At 37.6% G+C, this 22,249-nt stretch overlaps 1 protein-coding gene across 1 annotated transcript in view; it reads right to left on the bottom strand.

Moving 5' to 3' along the window:
• LOC134531824 (MFS-type transporter SLC18B1-like) overlaps window positions 1-21,993 on the bottom strand; it is a 52,857-nt gene extending 30,864 nt beyond the window's left edge. The window contains exons 1-3 of the mRNA XM_063367785.1: window positions 21,880-21,993; window positions 6,196-6,291; window positions 740-813 (exon numbers count right to left, since the gene is read on the bottom strand). Of these exons, the coding sequence (XP_063223855.1) occupies window positions 740-813; window positions 6,196-6,291; window positions 21,880-21,993 (284 nt within the window). The remainder of the gene's footprint in view (window positions 1-739; window positions 814-6,195; window positions 6,292-21,879) is intronic.
• Between the last annotated feature and the right edge of the window lie 256 nt (window positions 21,994-22,249).

Raw genomic sequence — 22,249 nt, 5'->3', positions numbered from 1 at the left:
AAAAAAGAAAAAAAAGGTGAGTGTGTCTTTTAGTACTAGCCAGAGATGTGTAACATAATCACGGTTACGAGCAAAATCATACGTCTTTATGTTTGAAAGCTCATGTTGCAAATAAGTTTATAATACGAAACTAGGGACACAAAATTTAACGTAGAATTCTTAAAAAATAATACAGAGATTATAAATATACACAAATTGTGTTTTTAAATAAATTTTTAACGCGAATCAAACGCAGGTTCCACACCTGCTGGACCTAAATTTTTAACTTTATAACCAAACGGCTCCGATAAAAGCGAAAAAGACATGAAAAAAAAACAAATTCTTGCTTTGGACCTGAACTTTCCACAAATAATTTTATTAAAATACTGCCCATTTTGTAAAAATTCATTACACCGTTAATATTATAAAGTTTACATTTAGCTTTTTAACTTTGTTTTCCACCATCCGCCACAGATGGCAGCACCGTGGTTGCACTTTTCCGTTCCATGCGACAGAAGTTACATTCATAAATTTACTTCTACCAAATGACGTGTGCAAGGGGATAAGATGTTTAACACCAAAAACAACATGGCGCTTGAGTGCGAGTTTCAAAGCAAAAACTAGTTCGATTATAAGTCAATCTGCAAAGCCTACTGCAAACCGAAATGCTGCACGGGAAAAGAGCACATTTTTATGGGATGATCAAAAATGAAAACCCTCCAACCAGACAATGCACGTTAGTAAAGTGGACCACGCTTACCCAAAGAGTATGGCGCAAGTCCCGACTGTGAATATCCCAGCGTTGAAGAGGAACTTCGGCCCGAGCCTGTTCAGCTGGAAATGAAGAACAAACATCGTTATGGACAATACTGAGATAACAACTGTGCAAGCACGTCTACGGACAATACAGCGCCCGCTGGTCACAAAGCCACGAGGTTTTCACCTTCTTCCTCTACTGGAGTGGGCGAGCACACAGTTGATCATTCCCTCGGTGACAGTTCGAACCCCGACAGGAATGAAAATTTCAACTTATTCTAAATTTTGCTTGAAAAAATCTTATTATTCTTCCTTAATCTTTCAGTTAGTTTACTATTTATTTTTCATTCCGATTTTTAATGTCACTGGACTTATTTAAAAGAAAAATTGATTGAACAATTACAGATGATAAGCTAACAGAAAAAAAAAAAATAATGTGAGCGACTCATTCAGTACATGCCAGAAATCTGTAAAATATAACCTCGGTAACGAGCAAATTAATGGCTTCTCACGTTGCAAATACACTTATACTTATTACGAAATTCGGGCACGAAGTTTAATGTAGAGTTATTAAAAACTAGCTGTGCCCGCGACTTCGTCCGCGTGGAATAATGTCTTTGGGTAGCATTTTTAATTATTTAAGCTTATTATTTTACAAATAAGACACACACGTATAAATACTTTAATGAGCTATTTTCAGTGTTTCACTGCAAAGAGCTTATTAAATTATTTAAGTATATAAGTACATAAGGTATGCTGCTTTTAAGGGAAACTGCACTCTTTTAAATTGAAATGGCAAATCAGTCAAAATTATTGGAATACGGGGTGTCAACACATTTTCTCCTTTTGCGTTTTCTAGGCATATTAGAATAAAAACAACGTAATTAAACATAAAAAATCTGCTATCTAACGTACACGAATAAAAATGTTAACATCTTGATTAGAAAAGTATTATTATTAATACAAATTAACAATATACCTATAACTATTTACACTTTATTTCACTTTTGTCCGTAAACACAGAAAACAAAAGTTCCTATTACGAAAATTACTTATTTACATTTATTCAATTTTATAAGAACCTAAATTATATTTAAGAACCTAAATGAATTAGTATTCAACTACTTTTATTGACCCAAATAAACAAAACCTCTATACTATAACTTTTTACACTTAACGTAAGAACATAATCAAAGCAAAATAAACCTACTTATTTTTTTTAAGAACATAAAGAACGCAAAAGATTATGAAAAATTCGTAATACGAAAATACATAAGCAAACCAACTACAAATTTAATGACAACAATGGTATTTTATGTATGATTCACAAAAACCAACAAAAATCTTATGAAAAAAAAATTGTACTGAGATTGTTCGTTATTACAAAATAAACGAAAGGAGTTACCGTTCTCAGGTACCTAGCGAATATCCAAATATACAACAAATAATAATGACGTAATAACATCTAACTAAAATCGAAAGTAATCTACTTTTGACGAATTAAATAAACAAAACAATGACCCAACTAAAGAAAAAAAAATATTTAATAACCTAACCCAAAAACTTAAAGTTATTTGTATTTCACGACGAACATTAATTAAATAAACAAAAAATCCTGTAAGCAAATCGAATTGTAATCAATTTGCAGTGGATAATAATGACTATGCACCGGAAAAAATCAGTATTCGCATGCGTGTGGCACAGTAGTCTGCCCTCACGTGTTTGCCCGTTCGGGTAAGCACACTAAGGCATATTTCCCCACCTACACCGCGCCGTACCACGCCGCGCTCGCCCCCCCCCCCCACCCCCCCGCGTGGACGCAACAGCGCTCATTGTGTACGGCGTGGTGCTTGGCAAGTTTATTACTCGCGTTAACTTCAGTTTCACGTTTTGTAATGACTCCGTAAATGTTACATCAGAATAGCTCTAATATTTTGTCTCTTGTCGCAAACTTATAAAACATTCACATAAACCATACATATTTCCATACAAACTTTCATCCCCTATTCCCTATTGTTATTTTACACCCTTCATGGTAAAACTTTTACAAACTTTGATGTCATATTTATTTATATCGAATCAACAGCCTAAAAAATAAGTTTCAAGCTTCTAGCTCTCTAAAAATGACGATACTTCCATCCTTTCCACCCCTTACAACCGTTTTTTCGCATTAAAAAGTAGCCTATGTCCTTTCTCAGGCTCTAGACTATCTGTGTACCAAATTTCATTTAAATCGGTTCAGTAGTTTTGGCGTGAAAGCGCGACAGAGAGACAGACAGAGTTACTTTCGCATTTATAATATTAGTGAGGATAATACCGAGTGTGATACATAATACGTTAATTGTTTCAACTACATTCATGTAGGCGAATCACACGTAGAATCCGTTGCCGGCGCAGCTACGTCGACTATCGAATCATTCGATTTAGAGAGCAAAATTTTAAATTATATAATTAATCTTTGGTTCGTGCCATCGGCCACAGATGGCAGCACCGTGATAACACATTTCCGTTCCATGCGACTTTTTTTTTAAGACTTCCGTTACGTTCACGAAATTACTCATAACAAATGCCGTACACCGAGAGCTAAGATGTTTGCACATAAAACATCTGCACGTCAGTTCGTTTCATACTTTGTGTGTGAAAGCAGAACAGTCGTATGTATGATGCAAGATTCTGTGTCACCCGTAGAACGTCGCTGCTAACTACGAGAGGTGACTCGAGGTTAAAAAAGTACACTTTTCATTTGAGAAAGGGCGGTTTTGTTCTATTGTTTCACAAAAGCAAATACCTGAACAATTAACAGAAAAAAAGCAATTAGTTTTCGCGCTCAAAGCACCAAAATATTTAAATAGAAACGTTTGTTACCATTTAAATAATTGTTTTATGCTTACTAGGTTTTAATTCGTTGGCAATAAAATCTAAAAGAAAAAAAACCTAAAAAATTACAATTTCTCGGTTTTTGTAATTTACAAATATAAATACATACTAAAATGCCTGCTTAAATTAACATTTCGACTGAAATATATTTCTTCAATATATTTGTATATACGACTGAATATTCTAATATTTGTAATCAAAAATGTTATAGTAAACTGTAGACACATAGGCAATAAAAAGGAATACAGAGTTAGAGTATATTTAATATTTTTTTGTTACTAATCGTAAGTTTAATTAGCCAACTGTAAAAAGTAAGCAAATAAATACACATAAATTTAATAAAAATTGAATACTAATAGGTAAATCTAATACTTTCTAGCAGTGGGTGTGGAAACTACGTGTGATTCGCGTTCAGAAATTTACTTGAAAACCAAATTTTCGTATATATATATATTTATTATCTGAAAGAATTATACGTTAAATTTTATGTCAAAGTTTCGTATTATAAGTGTATTTGCAACATTCAAAACACATAAATTTGCTCGTTACCGAGGTTATATGCTACACATTCTGGCGAATACTAAAAGACTCGAATCATTTTTTTTTGTTTCACGCCTTCTTCTGATTGACTAGTCCTAGGTTATCGCAAGAGACATGGTTTGGGGTTAACGGAATTAGAGATGTCCGTAGTACTGCGTCACCGACAGTCAGAAAAGCAATTGGCCTTTGCTTTCTGTCGTCGCCGTTTCTGTTCCGAGGCGCCGGGAGTGGACCTTGAGCAGATAAAAGATGCCTTATTTTTAGTTACCAGCCGCTAAGCGATACGATAAAAAAGTTAATTATAATCTGCGTAGAGTATTATTTTCTCACGTAACACCCAGATAAATTTTAATACATTGAATAATTTTCAACATTAAAATCAATTGAATTGATATTTTAAAAAAGAAAACAGATGTATTATACAGTATGTAGAATACAATTTTTGTATGTAGTATTCCTCCATATTTTTTTAATTTTTAATATACCTTTCTTCTCCGCCTGTCGACAACAATAAACTGAAACTACAGTAGTTATGTTTATCCAGCGGAGAAAGCGGATTTTTTAAAAATAGACTGTTGTACCCGTGTTGAGACACAGATACACGCCCCAGCATCGTCCAGATGATCTATGTTTATAGGACAGTGGGTTTGTAACCGGGCCGTGTAGCGCCCCTGCCTACTGGGGGAGGGTCAGTGAGACATACGAGCTCCTAGTAGCATAGCCTTTGCCAGTAGAGACCTGCAAAATTCGCGGATTCATTGACCTCTAGGATAGACTCCACAGTCCTTTAAATACTCGCGGAAATGACACCTGTTCATTGGCTACTGACGCGTGAGATGTCTTAACTAGGCTGTCCGTAATTCGGCACTTTCTTGGTTTAGTGTTTCCCGTTGGCTCACAGTTCCCCGGATAAAATGTGGGCCAATCGCGGAAGCGGTACGAAGGTATAGTTGTTTTGACGCTAGCCTATCGCTAAATGAATCAGCGAATTTTGCATGTCTCTAGATAGGGGAAGCTGAGCTTGGCGCCGTGCAACGAGAGAGCCATGTAGCTGGAGGACTGGGTCCATGTCTGTCAGGAAGAGATGGTCCGTGAATTACCCTCGTCCTGGTACCGATGTCTTACAACACACAAATGCGCAAGCTTTCGACGTTTTGCCGGGAACTGCCCGCCTGAAAAAAACTCACATTCATATGGCTTTGGGAAAACCATAATTTTTTTATCAGTTTGTGAATTATATTATTTAAAAAACATAATAACACGAAGGGTACGTCCCTGCGGTTAATCTAAAATTGCATGGTTTCATGCTTTCATTACATGTTAGGACCGACTTTTAATAATTTGGCATTGTTCATATAAAAAACCATTAAATAAGGATTTATTTAGTAGGTAAAAGCCTTTTATAAACAATTACAAATGGTTATATAATGTTTTATTAAATTATGAGCTAAAACACGATATTTTAGAAGCATAGTTAATAAGTATACTAAAGACTTAAGGGGAATCAGGCCCGTCCATCTTGCTATTATTATTTTGACGTTTGCATTTAAGCTTCCGCGATAAAAAAATATATATTTTGGTCTGATATGACATGGGACTTAGCTTCGGCTACATGTTGAAGTAAATACGTGTGAACTGGTGTGATTATCATGACGGCTAATAAGTTATTTCCTCGCGGCGTTTACAGACTATAAGAGCCTGTTGATAAATATGTGGTTGCAACCAGGTACCTATAGAAGGTCTGGGAGATATGAGTTATGCCTCGAAATGCCAAAAAAAAAATTGGGATAAATATTTGAAAATTAGAATTGTGTGGTAAAAAAAGATGAAAAAAAAAATCCAAGGTGGCGGGGCACAATCTCCCTTAAGTTCATATAAAAAAAAACTTTCAAAAACCACTTATTTAGCTGAAAAAACCTTTGATGTAAATAAAATATGGTTTAATTTATTAAAATTTATGAGCAGAATCATGAAATCTAACAAGCAGAATAATTTAGTTAGGGGGTAGTTAGGGGGTAGTTAGGGGGTGGCGGCGGTACTCACGTGCTGGCCGTACAGCGGGCTGACGAGGAACACCACGAGCTCGAACACCCCGAACACCAGGCCGTACTCCGTCGCCTTGGCGCCCTTGCTCTCCGCCTGTCCAACACAGCCACAGCGCGGTCCAGAGCACCTGTGAGTACACCAGTGCGCCACCGTCCACGAGCCAGCTGGCCTTCCGGGCACCACCTTTGAATATATATACTGTATAGAAGTCGCGAGTGGATAGGATTTACTCTACGTTTTTCAGAAGCGTATGATGAGCAGCTTGGGAACTTCACCGCTGCAGTGCGCTGCCGTAACGCCCTGTATCGTCTTAGTTGTTATTTACACGTTAGAGCGCAGAACTGTCGCCCGCTGTCATTCCCCGCACCCCCCACCTATCATTAACTGCAGCTCAAGGTTGTTCAACGGGAGGGGGAAGGGGTGTTTGAAGAGTTCGACACTTGTCCGCTAGGGACCACCACAAGTCGATGCCCTAGAGATGGTGGCGATTGCGGCGGTGAATTAACCAACTACCTCAAAACCGTATTAGAAATTTTAACTTGGGCTGGCGACTTCTATACAGTATACATATTCAAAGGCACCACGGACTTCTCCAGGGGATGTGTCGTGGAGAGTGATTCATGCACTGTTACAACACGGAGTTTCAAATTACAGTCAAAGTTTAACTACGTAGCTCTGTAGTTGTTTTGTGCAATTATTGTTTTTTGACGTGACCACGTCTAATAAATCGATGAACGCCAGCTGCACGCACGAAAAAAGTGTCCCGTTACGCACATCGTCCCGTATAGCGGTGTACCGTTACGCTCATGGTACGCTTGCGCCGCATCTATCTCTCTTCCACTCGATTGGAACAACCATCGATTTGAATTTTTTCGAGGCACATTAAACTTTGAAACACTCCCATTCGTTTCCTACTTTTCCTATCATCGTCCTATACTTAACAGAATAACACAGATTGGAAGAAGTTAAATAGCAAATATGTATAAAAGTTATAGTTAAAATAATCTCTTCGTTTAAGTAATAAACATATTTGAATTAATGAATGCAAATAAAAGTAAATTTATCAATAATTAAATTGTAGATTTCATTTCACTCCTGACGTTGTCACGTTAAACTATCGTCCGTAAACCGACTTTACAGACAACCAATTTTTTTGCATTGGAAGTTTATTCTTAACCCTCAATCAGAGAGAACATATCGAATCAATTTCATGAGTAAATTAAATTTGATATTTGATTTAAATACATATACTTGTTAGTAATTTGTATTTCCAATGAGTTGCATGCGATGCTTGAATAATTTGACGGACTTCGCGTCACAATAATTACGATTTAGAATTGAACGCCGATTAAGTACTAGGAGATTGAAAACTGTGCTATATTGTCTCTTCTAATACGAAAAATTCTTGAATGAGGTTCACTTTCGGTGAGGTTGCGGAGTGGAGAATATATATTCTTCTGAGAGGCTTCAATAGTAAACTACATTTTATTTTTGTCTGCTGAGCAACGAACTGAGGTCTAGTACTTGGAGATGTTATTTCTTCCCAAATTCTGGAAATGAAATTGTTGCTGTGATACTCCTGAAAAAGATGGATCATATACAATAGGTGTTTTTTGTACTAAACATTCTAACTGATCTGCATCTAGGTCCATACTGAGGAAAACTCAATTAAAATACTTTGTAAGTGAATATTTACTCAAATAAAGTAATAATGAATAAGTCTTTAACTAGTAAGCTACAAACATACTACAGCATGTTTTTTTTGACAATTTTTTTTACACTCGCGCATGCGCAGAACACTGAAGCCATCGTGAGACCTAAGATGCACATAAAGTTCTGCCATTCCCGATTACACCCGAACAATTCACCTTCGGCCAACTTCGGGATTTGTTTTATTTTTGCGCAGGAAAAATTAATTCAATTATTAAAAGTGGTCGGTTAGGTTAGCTACATTAAAACACTTTAAAACACTATGGACGGTTAGTTAGGTTAGTATAGCTACATTAAAATAAACAGAGAAATATAAATATATATAAATAAACCCGAGGTTGGCCGAAGGTGAATACTCGGGCGTGTTCGGACAGGGACAGAACTTGATGGACATCTTAGGCTTCCCGAAGCCATCAGACAGTTTTCTCGCGACGAAGTCGGAGCAGACATTCGAAGTTGTCGCCTCGTGTCTGATCGCGATAAGTACGATCCTGTGGGCATTTCAACTACTTATGTGAGAACACGGTAGGCAACAAATTGTCGCGTCGGTTCGTTTCGTGTCTCATTCCGCGCGTGCCCGGCCTTAGGCCCGTTCTGCAATGACACGTAAACGGAGACTGATCTCAAGTAACGGAGTTTCTGCGACAGCACGGACTAGCTCGGCAATGCTAATGTAAGCTCCAACCGTTTACGTTACTCCGTGCGACCGATAGAAGCCGAGTACATACATGGCTGCGGTGGTAGACATGTTGGTTAATGTTCTAAATATGTTAAAAATTCTTTGAAGCAGAATATTACCTAGTGTTCTATTATTACTTTGTCGTTAATTTTTTATTATAAAGGAAAATTTTATCCGTTATAAGTAGAGACCCGGAAATTTCGCGGATTCTTGTGGTCTCAGGATAGAATTCTAAGTTATTGGTGTGCTCGACCCATGTTTACTTCCCCATTGGTTGATTTCTTAGCGAGAACATTTTTATCCTTGTTATTTGGCACTAAGTGATTCGCTTACTTCTCTTCTAGCTGGACATCATTGGCTCACGGCCGTACAGGGGCGTGTCCAGATAACTGCGGTCCAATCATGAACACAGTGCGACAGTGTGGAGGTTTGCATTCTAGCTTGCGACTAAATGAATCCGCGAAATTTCTGGGTCTCTAGTTATAAGAACTCCAAGCTTAATATATATATATATATATATTTAAAATTTTGATGAATATTTCGTAACGTTGAAATGCAATGGAAGTAGTCGCCATTTGCCACTGTTTCCGTGCGCTGTGAGAGCAGCAGGCGCGACTGCAGGCCGGGCCTTGGGGCGCCCGACAGACGGCACGAGGCTCAAGGCCAGGGGACGACTCCGCCGCAGTCGGTCAAGGCTCGGGGTAGCCGGTGACCCGTGCCTATCTCCCCGATGCACCTACCACTCACCCCGAAGAATCTGCGTTTAGCATATATTCGGACTTTTTTTTTTCAAGCCACGTGTCCTTAGTTACACCGAGGGGGAAAATTTTTGACGTGACAACGTCTAATAAATCGATGAACGCCGGCTACACGCACGAAAAAGGATGACTCATTGTCCCGTTACGCTTTGTCCCGTTACGCTCATTGTACGCTTGCGCCGCATCGATCTCTCTTACACTCGATTGGAAAAAACCATCGATTTGACTTTTCCGAGGCACATTAAACTTGAAACACTCCCATTCGTTTCCTACTTTTCCTATCATCGTCCTATCCTTAACAGAAGAACAATTATTGGAATAAGTTAAATAGCAAACATGTATAGAAGTTATAGTTAAAATAATCTCTTCGTTAAAGTAATAAACATATTTGAATTAATGAGTGCAAATAAAAGTAAATTTATCAATTAAATTGTAAATTTCATTTCACTCCTTCTTTGTATCCATACAAAATAGTGATAATTCAATAAAAATGATTTAATTTGTTTCATAAAACTATGCAATAATTTCATCAATGTTTTGTTATGACGTCACGTTAAACTATCGTCCGTAAACCGACTTTACAGACAACTAATTTTTTGTAGTGTATGTGTTCTTGGTAACAATGCTAGAAGTAAACTTAGATTTACACGGTTCAACTTAGAATTTTCGTAGTTTGTTGGGTAAAGTCCGAAAAATCACTGAAATAAATTTGGATTCGGCGTTTATCCGTTTACTCTTAGGTCTATCCAACGCTGACTCGTCAATGTTAGAAAACCCAAATGTTTTTTTAACTTCAGTTTCATTAAATGAATTTAACTTTTGATAACTTAACTTAACATGCCTATTTAAATTATTTCGAGTGAGAAAATTCGTAGTGAAATGTAATCGAAATTGTAATTATGACAATACCTTGTTAATTGCAAATGCTCTTCGTTATTTAAGTAAAGTAAATTCGATACATTCACAGGCAATAACTTTGGAAAAGTTTTATGATAACGCTGACGGAACACCGCAAGTGCTCTCTATTCGGCCGCCATTCTGTCCCTGAGCGGCGCGGGGAAGGTCGGCGTTCGCGCGTTCCATGCCACGTGCTCAGGAATGACGCAACACCTAACATTACTCAGTCAACGTTGGATGGACCAAGGTGTACACGGGTAGACGCCGAATCCAAAGTGATCTTAGTAACTTTTCGGACTTTACCCAACAAACTTAGAATGCTAAGTTAACCCGGTTAAACCTAGGTTTACTTCTTCTTCTAGCATTACCCGTAACATACATATGCACGAAATTCGCGCGCACCATGCAGTGGAAATCTAATGAATAAATTCCAGAGAGCAATGCGCGTTACGTCCAGTTGTGTTTAAAAGCAAGATATACAACGTAGCTAGTGGTTTATTAAAAAAAATTAAAAAAATTAAATTAATGTAAAACCAGTTGAAAAACGCATGTGCATTGATTTTTTTTTTATTTATCTAATAACTCGGAGCATGTATTTTACACAAAAAAGATTTCGAAACTAGCTGAGAGTCAAAACACTGCAGCATCGTCTGTACTTCATGATTTGTCAAATTTATTTCAGGTACATTTCTCCTGTCAGTACACCAATCGCAATAATTCGGCGCGGGAGGAAACACTTTCTGAATGGTCCGGTCAAATAAGGCAACGTCTCCTCTTGTAGACGTTCACCAGTTACAAGGAAGTAACCGTTGGTGCGGAAATTATCATAAGCAGTCTATTTGGAGGTTCAGATTTTTTTCGCGAAAAATCCCTACCTCTAGAGCCACAGCTAATAGTACATTTTATTTTAAATGCTGAAACCAGTGAACACAGTTTCTGCTTTCGGTTTTCTTCGGGTTATTTCTACTTAATTCATTAGCAGATAAAATTGTGTTAGAACATACATGGCGTTGGTTATATTTACCATTTTGTTAGTTCTCGTTAACACGACGAACGCTGCGCTACATCTTTTTTTTTTATAATAACTGAAGGCTTTGTTTACTAAGGCCAAATACGTCACAAGGACATGCCCGTCCTTAAATTCCTTGTTGTAAAATAAAACGTTTGGTCAGGTCCTGTCAGTTACATAATAAAGCTTAAAATCATTATTAAAGTATGAAAATAATTATTTTTAAAGTTATACTTCTTTGGGAGCGTGGAAGGTGAAATTTAAATATGCAATGATTTGCGCCGGTGCCATTTCACGCAAGTTAAACTGGTAAGAGTCTAATGCGCATGCGTGTTTCTGCTATACCCATAAATCGAACGCGTGTGGCAGCATTAACCTGTATATATTCTCTTTCTTCAACATGGGATAACGTACCAAGCGTATCCGTGTGACAAATCTTTGTGATAGCAAATATACCCTGGTATACATTACATAAAATTTAATAGAAATAAAAATAAACAAAAAATGCGACTTTGAAATTACGTTGTAATCCTGGAATCACTTCATTTATAATTCTTAATTCATCACCATTTAACTTTTTTTCTCACTTTAACTGAGTGGCTAATTGTATATTAATGCATGTCTAAGTTCTTTGTATTATTTGTTGGTTCTTTCACCAATTGCTATAATAACTTTTAATTCATAGCTCAACCCATTGGCTTTGTTATTTGAAACTAGTTAGGCATAGAAACATTAAATTTTTATAGTAAAAAATCGTATTTACACAATCGAAGAAATTGCCTATATACTTACATTTATACTACCTACATAATATAAGTTAGTGTTAAGGCGTGTTGGTTTTTTTATAATAATCTACAGTTTCATTCCAAGCTGGATGAACATTTGCGTACTTGGGATGGCATTAGCTAAATATTAAGTTACCTATATATATATATATATAAAACTTTGAGCACATCCTCAGGAGAAGGTAGATTACGAAGTACCTATTTATTCTGCAACATTCAAGAAACTTCTGGAACTATATGTTCGTCAATATTCCAAAATGACTGATTAAACATTTACTCATATTCCATGCAGTGAAATAGTTTCAAACGTTTCTATATCATTACATTCAGCATTGGAAAACTTAGAACTAATTACACACCACTTCTACTAAGGTAGGTAGTTATAAATATTAGTTTTGACTTTAAAACATTATATTACACGCCTTGCACTAATACGCCGTCGTGTGAAAATTCGTTTTGGACCAAGGTTGAAGATAATCTTCAGAAGTCTCGATGTAACCTTTCGGACATACGCCATTGCTTAGCACATGTATGTCTGTTAAAGAAAACTAAAAAATACCCAAAAGACAAAAACACAAATTAAGCAAAAAATTGTTGTTTTCAACAGGATATAAACACCACATAATAAATATTCCATATTCTACAGACATACACGCGCTTAGCAATGACGTATGTCCAAAAGCTTACATCAAGTCATGCACTCCCATTGCGCAAATCTTTCAAAGATGATAATCTTCAGAAGGTTTTAAAAGGTTCAGAATCAGAAGGTTTGGAGTCGGCCGTGGGTCCGGGTCGGTTGTGGAGGCGCGGACCAGTCTCGGGGCGTAGTAAACAAGGCTGCGATAAGCGGCAAGCGTTATCAGCGCTCTGGAGGCTTCCATCGAGCAGACGGGCGTCTAGAGGGATGGATACAAAGTCTCTCTCTCCCTCCCCCCTCCCCCTCCCCCTCACCGGCACCGGCGACGGGCGGTTAACGACGCCGGAGAAGCGAACGAGACGGCGCTGAGGTACGGCGTGAAAACTACTCTGCATTCAGCGAGCGGGTCAGGGTTATCACCAGATCTTCCTTTCTCTCTCTCTCACTCTATTCCTCCCCTCGGCAATACACAGGGAAAAAATATCTGTACATTTACAAAAAATTCCTTTTGTAAACCAGGTGCCCATAAATAGTTTGTAACGCTACAAGAAAAATAATGTTCTCTATACAAACAACTTACGGCTGTTGGTTATGTTTGCCTATATAAAATAATTTTTTTTTTGAAATCATATTGAATATTCCTTACAAAATTTGGCACAGAATTTTATATTTTAATCAATTTTTCATTCAAGCATATTTTTTTTTTTAAACCATGGAAAATGTGCTCAGTTCTTGAATTTTTATATATTTTTGCTATAATTCTCATTTTGAACTATTTATCCTTATTTTTGGCATGTCAAGGCATAAAAACTATATCCCAGACTTTATATACCTTGTTTCAATCACATATTTACTAACAGCTATAGTCTCATAGCGCCGCGAGGAAATAACTTATTTTTCACGCGGGTGACTTCAACTGTCATGATAAGCACACCGGTTCACAAGTGTTGGACTTAATCAAGTAGTCGAAGATAAGTCCTATGCCATGTGAAACAAAAAAAAAAATAGCACGGAAGCTTTATTGCAAGACGTATCAAAATATTTGAAATTGATAAATGGAGAAGCATAATCCTTCTTAATACTGGAAAGATATTCAGGAAACGGTTTACAAATAACTACTATAACTATTGGAGGTACTGGGAAAACACAAAGCGTAATGCGTAAATGCCCGGGTAATAATCTGAACCCAGTTATATTGCGAACACTATTTTGAATTGATACAGTTGTTTTCATGTTAATTTACAAATATACAAATATCTGTAATATTACATGAATATTACTACTCCAACTACAAAATAAAATTACAGTGCACGTTAGTTTTATTTAAAGCATGTTTACCTTGTGAGACTGGACTATAGTTAATCCAAAGTACTGTGAGCCGACCGAGAAACCCTCAGGCAAAGAAGCATCGGATCACAGACACGTCGTGTGAGTCAACAGCCAATAAACATGTGGCACATGACAGAGCACGCAACGTGTTCTGGAGTAGCATGGAGTAAGGTAGTCGTATTCCGGATCTGAAATCACTAGAGACTGGAAACATTCGCGGTTCCAATGACCTCTAGGATAGACCTCACGATCCTCTATACACTTGCACAAATTACACCTGATAATTGGCTACTGAACCGTGATACCAGTCACTTTAATTTTTTGTGATGCGATACTTTTTATTGTCGATAGTTTTCCATTGGCTTAGGGCTGTATTCCAAGACTTTCGGGTAAACACTGCCATGCTGGGGACACAACCGTAACTTAACTCGTGCATCTTATTCCAGAATGTATCCAAACCGAATCCTAGTTATGGAACAGATAGGCAGCCATTTTAATAAACGGTGTCCTAAACAGAGGCTTGAAACATTTGCACATCGCGGATCGAGCACACTACTTCTTGTATTTGCAGATCATTTAAAACGGAAAAAAATATTAAACGGCATAAAATATATAAAATTAATAATTCATCCAAATATATATATATATATATATATATATATATCCCGATGTGCGACTGACTGACTGACTGACTGACATTTTCATAGGAGGTAGATCTAGACCGGCAACCAAAGGAAAAATTCCAAATATTTGATTTGTTTATTATTTTAAACCCCTCGAAAAAACTAAAAAAACTAAGAAAACTATAAAAATCTACAAAGCTAGGTCATTGCAGTATTGTTATAGAAGACTCGTCGGGGCAACACCATTGTTAGAGATAATGGAAAATCGTCTGAACGATATAGCCACAAATAATTGCTACAAGCACATTTATTGACGACAACACGCTATGAATACTTTTATTGTTGACAAAACTCTATAATACCATTCACCAGAGATTCTTCGTGACACCATTTTTCACGCTTGTTTTTACGATGGGACCAATTTTTGTTTATTTGTTAGTCATGACTATAAGCTACAATAACTTTTGAACACCGAAAAAAGGTCGCTCTTTTCTGTGAGCGATATATTGTGATATATTGTTTTCTGCGGAAAGATATAGGAAAAATAATGGCGGCCTCAACGATCCAAGGTGAATATTTTGTGTGTGTGCCATGTATCACACATACAACATGCTTTTTTCTATGATGTTTACGTTGCTCCTGCTGGAGTGCATGAAATTAGGTTAAAGTAAATGTTACAAGTTAGGAATGACTTGTATTGTCGGATATTGGCTATGGGGTGGAATTGGTCTAAATCAATGATGTGTCTGGTTTCCAATGAGTGTTATGCTAAATCTGATCGTGGATTTTCATGTTTATAGTCACTGATGTGTTCTTTAACCCTTGTGATTATCCGTATGCCAGTTTGTCCTATATATACCTTGCCACAAGAACATGGAATATTGTACACGCCAGCTAGTTTTTCGACTGGAGTTCTGTCTTTCATAGATGTCAGAGACCCCTTAATCATGTTTATAGGTTTAAGAATGGTATGAATTTCATGCTTCCTAATAATTCTTGCCACTTTGGAATTTTTTGACGTAAGTAAGGCTTTATTAGGAAGATGCTTTTTATTTTGCTGTTGAGGTGGCTTCGTGGTTTTCCTAATTTATGATTTTGAATAACCATCTGCTTGAAGAGCACTCGTTAGTTTTTGTGTTTTTTTACCCCTTCAAAATTTTTTCCCTTCCTTTTCGGCATCTAAAATCATCAAATTTAGCCAATTTTAAGCAGTTGGGATGCGCATATTCCTGCCAAATAGATCTGTATACAAACGTGTAAATTAATTTTATTTATTTGAGTAAATATGTTAAAAACCCACAAAAAAATGTTTCTCCCTAAATATACAGCTACAGTTTTCAGACTTATATATTTACAATCCCTTGTGGGGGTTTCGGGACGAAGCCCTCAACAAGTGCAAGCGAGTGTATACTAACGTATACACAAACTAGAACTTATTTTGTGTTTATATGTTTTATTTTTATATTATAGTAAAAACTAAAGGGCTTAGAGCTACCTAAATGAAATAACAAAACCATCGGACCAGCTATGTTTTAGAAGTTACCATAGCAATTATTCATAGGCTAATCTATATAGATAAAAATTAACCCCTATTTCTCCTGGTCATGCTATAACTTGAGAACGGCTTTACCGATTTCATTCATATTTTTTTTAAATGTTTTCTAATACTTCGTAGAAGGTTCTTACATAAAAAAATTAAGAAAATTGCGCAGAAACTTAGAAAATTTAAGAAAACTCGAGATGGTTTTCCCAAAAATTGCTGAAAATTACAAAAATCATGTTTGGTTAAGTGAACGTGTTATATTGGCTGCAAAAAACGTCGATGTCAACAAAATGAATTTTCAAATTCTAAGTAAGATAGCTGGCGAATTGATGACATACAAATCGGTTGATTCCGTTACTAACCAAGATGATGTTGTCAACTATCCAACGGAATTTTTAAATTCCCTGGAATTGCCCGGATTACCACCTCATAATCTGCAACTAAAAGGTTACGAAACATTAACCAGCCACGTCTGTGTAATGGCACTCGGCTTGCGGTGAATAAATTAATGAACAACGTCATCAAAGCCACAATTTTAAAAGGTAAGTATAAAGGCGAAGACGTTTTGATTCCACGCATCCCTATGATTCCGAACGACATGCCATTCGACTTTAAACGGTTACAATTTCCAGTGCGGCTTGCATTTGCAATGCCAATTGATAAATCGCAAGGCCAGTCGTTAAGTGTTTCTGGCATTAATCTTGAAAATCCATGTTTTTCACATGGCCAACTGTATGTCGCCTGTTCCCGTGTTGGAAAACCATCAGCATTATTTATTTACGCGCCAGGAAATAAAACTAACAATTTTGTGTACCAACAAGCATTGCAATAAACAATATGTTATAGAGATAAGAAAAAATTGCAAACATATACAATATCAAAATATTGTATATGTTTTTATTATTGTATATGTTATTATTATTATTAGTATAGTATTCCAGTTTGAATTGAATGACAGGACAACGTCTGTCTGGTCAGCTAGTAATGCAATAAATATAAATAACTTTATAAAGGTCCTTGCTTCCGAGTTTTGAACTACCTACTATCCATACTTTTGGTCATGTGTACCTTCAACTAACCAGTTCAGAAATAGCAGGATTGGAGAAGAAAATATGAGTATTCAAATGAAAAGAATTACGGTGATGGTTGTTATCCGCAGTGACACTCTGTACACAGTGTGTATATAGCTTTTATGTTACCTCTTTTCATCAATTTAAAAACAATATTATAATATGTGTAATAAGAAAAATACAATAAACTGAGGATAGTAAAACAATAACACCATGACTTTGTGAGGGTGGGTGAAGAACACACACTGACAACAAAAATTGTGCTGAAAAATAAATGCCAGATTTTAGTTACTGTTAGTTCAAAATAATCACTGAATTATGACAAAGACCAATATATTATTTCTCTGAGAAAATAAGAAGGCTAAGACAAATAAGAAATAAGCAAAAAAATATAATCATCTCAGAAAAGATTGGGCACAGATAACTACCAAACGTTTATGTTTCACTTTAAAGTTCACTATTTTCAAATAAATAAATATATCAGTGTAATTTTAAAGTTCCAGGCTATTTCGAGATTTGTTTTTATACAAAACGGCACACTCTCGACTACTGACCTTGGATGTTCAGGTTGGTCTGCATATGTATATATATATTAATACCATTGATAGTAAAGCCACGGGGCATAAAACATTGTTTACACTTAATAAAGTCCACTATTGGCCGTGTAATGAATAACAAATCACACTGTTACTGTGAGTGCAATTGGGCCTAAAATGCGTTGGCGTCACTAGGATTTGCGACAACGGAACTTACTAACATGGCCCATACCTGGTGCTTTCTATGGATCAGTTACAGATCAGTTCGCTGTAGGCGTTTGCGGAGGTAGAATTTCGCTACTAAATTTACCACAAAATGTTCGTGGGGGTGTCGTGGTTCGACACAATACCGCGATCGCGTCCGCACACGCGAATTACACTTTAAATTATCCTTGACGGGCAGTCTCACTGGACCAGGTGGTGGAAAACGTTCGATTACCCATCATCCTCGGCGCCAGGCGCTTCGCTACAGGCTCCGGCAAGCCTCAGCCAATCACGAAGCACCATCCGAGAAATAAAAAATAAACGGAACTTAACGACTTAAAATGTTCATAAAATTACAATTTAAATACAATTTATGGTGTCTACGTCTCTAAAAAGTCATTAAAACGGTTTTAAAAACAAAACGCATTTTGTAAACAAACATCATGAGACTGTCAATTAAGCAAATATGACGTTGTAGCTGGGTGACGGTAATGCAAAACGTAAACGAACTTAATCAGCACTGTTACAAACGTGAAAAAACTTAATCACAACGCTGATATTCTAATTATATCAAGTATTTTTTTAAGCTGCGATTATTTATTTTTATGGACATGAAAGTGTACAAATTGTATTGCAGAATAGTTTCGCTATCATAAAGTTACATTTGTCACACCAATACGTTTCGTACGTATCCGATTTGCATGAAAGTGAATACACACACACACACACGATTTAATGGCACAAAACGCGGGTACGCCATCTGACAAAAAAACCGACAAAGTGAGCTCTGCGTATGCACAGTAGTGTGGGAGTCAGCTAGGTCACGGATACAACAACAAAATCAGTCCCTTAAAATTAAGGGACTGGCCGTGACCTATCAAAGTGTTTGGGAGCGGTAAAGTGCACTATAAATGCGGTCAGGGCACAGGTGTAGTATATTCATCACCTAAACCCTTATTTTGGTGTCTTGGAATTCCAACATTAGGTCAACTGTGGCTCAACGAATAGGGGCTGGAAGAAATCAAAGGGTTCACCGACTTCCAGTATAGACTCCACGATCCTCTGCATACTTGCGTAAACGTCTCATGTTTATTGGCTGCTGACGCGTGAGTCGTCTCAACTTGTTAACCTTGTGATTCGTTACTTCTTTTATTGAGAATATATAATTGGCCAAGATTCTTCCAGATTAACAGCGAACCAATCGCAGAAGCAGCACAAATGTATTTGAATTGTAGCACATCACGATATTCATATGGGAATTTTTTTTTAGCTCTATACCAATCACTAAGGACCGGGAAAATGCGCGGATTCATTGACTTCCAGGATAGTCTCCACAGTCCTCTACACACCCGGGCAAATTTCCCTTGTTCACTGGTTGCTGATCTGTGAGACGTCTCAACTGTAAGAATGTGATTCTATACTTCTTTGGCCGAGGGTCCAGGATCCTCATGATGAAATGTGTGCTAATACAAAGAGCAGCACAAAAATATAAATAGTTGAATTTTACCATTTGCGAAATAAATACGCGAATTTTTCCAGTCTCTACCAATCACTGAAGCTGCATGAAGATGAACGAGTTTTTGATTATAGCCTATCGATAGAGACCGGAAAAATTCGCGAATTCATTTCGCGATAGGCTAAAATACAAATCGTTATACCTCAGTGCTGCCTCTGCTATTGGCTCACAACTCTCTGGATGAGTCTGGACCAATGAGAAACACCTAACCAAAGCTTTATCGAATCACAGGCTGCTTCGCTGGAACGTCTCACAAGACAGCAGCCAATGAGTGGGTGACATTTGACCGAGTTTACGTAGAACTATGGAGTTCATCCTACAGGTCATTGAACCCGCGAATTTTTCCGGTCTCTATAAATCCACGCTTGGGCCATCGTTATCTCGGTTTTCCACGGTACTTCAAGTCACTCCAGGCAAATGCTGGGAATGTTCCTTAATGTATGTCAAGGTCGATTCCTCTCCTAACACATCTGTTCAGTTTCATTTAGTCATTGTTAGGGCCATGCATTTTTCGCGGATAGATTCCGAGTTTGCTGGAAGTTGAAACACTAGCATCGTCTGTGTTTCGTGATTGGACGAGGTTCTTTCAGATACATGTATATTGCTACAACACCAATCACAGTAATTAAATGTGGAAGCACTGAGTGGCTCGGTCAAAAAAAGGCAACGACTTCTCTCGCAAACGGTCGCCAATCTCAAAGAATAAACCGCTGGTGCGGGTATAGCTAGTTGCAGTCTAATACGCGTTCAGATTTTTCCGCGAAAGATGTCTGCCCCTAGTTACTGTATGTAATGAATAGAGACCCGGAAAATTCGCGGGTTCAAAAACTCCAGGATAGACTTCAATATCCTCTACACACTCGGGCAAATGCCAACTGTTCGTTGGCTGCTGACTTGTGAGTCGTCTCGACTGGGTGGCCTGTGATTCGACACTGCTATGAGTGAGGGTCTCTAATTGGCCCTCAGTCCTCCAGATTAACAGTGAACCAATGACAGAAGCAGCACTATGGTATAATTATTTGAATTTTAGCATAACACGAAATGAACCCGCGAATTTTCCGGGTCTCTAGTAATGACCTGGCTCACGAGACATTAAGACCAACAAAAGAAGAAAAAAATTGAGATTCTAGTCTAGATGTATCAGTATCAACGCATTTGTCAAGCCTCTGCCTGTAGAAAGGAACACGATGTTGTTTTAATTTAAATTGTATTATTTATGATAATTATAGAATATAACTTGATATTGGTGTTAAAAAGTTATTGTGTGTCGGTAAACGCTTGCGAATGAATGTTTGATATGAATAAATGGTATGGTGGTAGTAGAAGTAAACTATGTTAAATAAGTTAAAAGTTTGATAGGAACAATAATTTTATATGTAATGATATTAGTTTACAGTAGTTTTTATGCTAAGAGTATTTGGAAACTTAATATTTTCATTTTTAATAATTATGAGTGTTTCTAATTTTTTAAATTATATCCTTTTTAAAGATAATTTTTGGTATTGTGTGAATATGCACACCTGATAATCATAATATTTGTATTTAGTTGTGTATATATTATAAAGAAAAAAAAGTAAGTAAAAGAAAAATGAAGAATACTATTGCAAAATGAACAACTGAGGTCATTAAATAATAAATATAGTAAAAAATAATAATTTAAAACCAAGAAATTAAAGTAAACGAGGTGGCTAGTTCTTCAAGCAGCAGCCACCATGTCGCCCCCGTGGTAACTGGGCATCTGTACTTGAAGCCCAGGCCAAATGCCATCCCTGTCTTGGGCTGGGGACCCCTCAGGAACCACGTCATTACGTAACTCAGGATATCTCCCAGCCCTGTTCAGCATAGTTATCCAATTAACTTTTCAAGTTGACCAAAATGATTTACAAATAGCACACTAAAGCTTTCAGATAAATATTATTCACTTAAAATATTTGACGTGATTAATTATTAAATATTAGTAGTACAAGCGCTATAAAATATTTAATATTTCATAAGCCGGGGAAGGCCTATGGCCAAGAGGGGCGAAGTGTTGATCATTATTATGTAGCAAGGAACAGGGGTGCGAATCTGTAGGATTCGCAACAGGGGTGGCCCGCGGAAATCCGCAGGGGAGCCTAGAGCTGTGCGCGTGGGTTCTAACCGACACGAGTCATCTCTGGACATGGAGCTTGTCTGTTCCGCACTGAATTATTGCGATTGGTGTTCTGACAGTATAGACATGTAACTGAAATAAATTTGACAAATCGCGAAGAACAGACGATGCTACAGTGTTTTGCTAGCTTAGAAATCTTTTCGTGAAAAAAAAAAAAAAAAAAAAAAAAAAACATGTTACCTAACACAATGAGCGTTCAGAATTTTATTATTTATATCTGGTTGGTCGCTCACCTCGTGCGGGTAGAAGGGCGCCTGCAGCGACACGCAGATGGCGTTGCAGAAGTCCGCCACGCCGAACACCACCAGCGTGAGCCACTGCCGCTTGGTGAAGCTGGGCAGCTTCATGGCCGGCGGTGGAGGGGGAGCGCGCCCGATCAGCTCCGCGGACCTGGCGGCGCGCGAGACTGTCGGCCCCTCGCCGCCGTCGTCGGCCACCCCTTGGGGCAGACGCGACTCCCCTCCACCCGGGGCGCGGCGGCCCGCCATTGGTCGCGTCGCCTGGGCGTGCGAGCCTCCCCCTTCCCCCGCCCGCCCACCAACCTTTTTTCGGGAATTATTTCGCGGAGACGATCTTCGGACCCATCCCGGCGCTGATAAGGCC

Source organism: Bacillus rossius, chromosome 5 (assembly GCF_032445375.1).
Source record: "Bacillus rossius redtenbacheri isolate Brsri chromosome 5, Brsri_v3, whole genome shotgun sequence".
Taxonomy (NCBI): domain Eukaryota; kingdom Metazoa; phylum Arthropoda; class Insecta; order Phasmatodea; family Bacillidae; genus Bacillus; species Bacillus rossius.
This window is presented reverse-complemented; position numbering and strand designations above follow the sequence as displayed.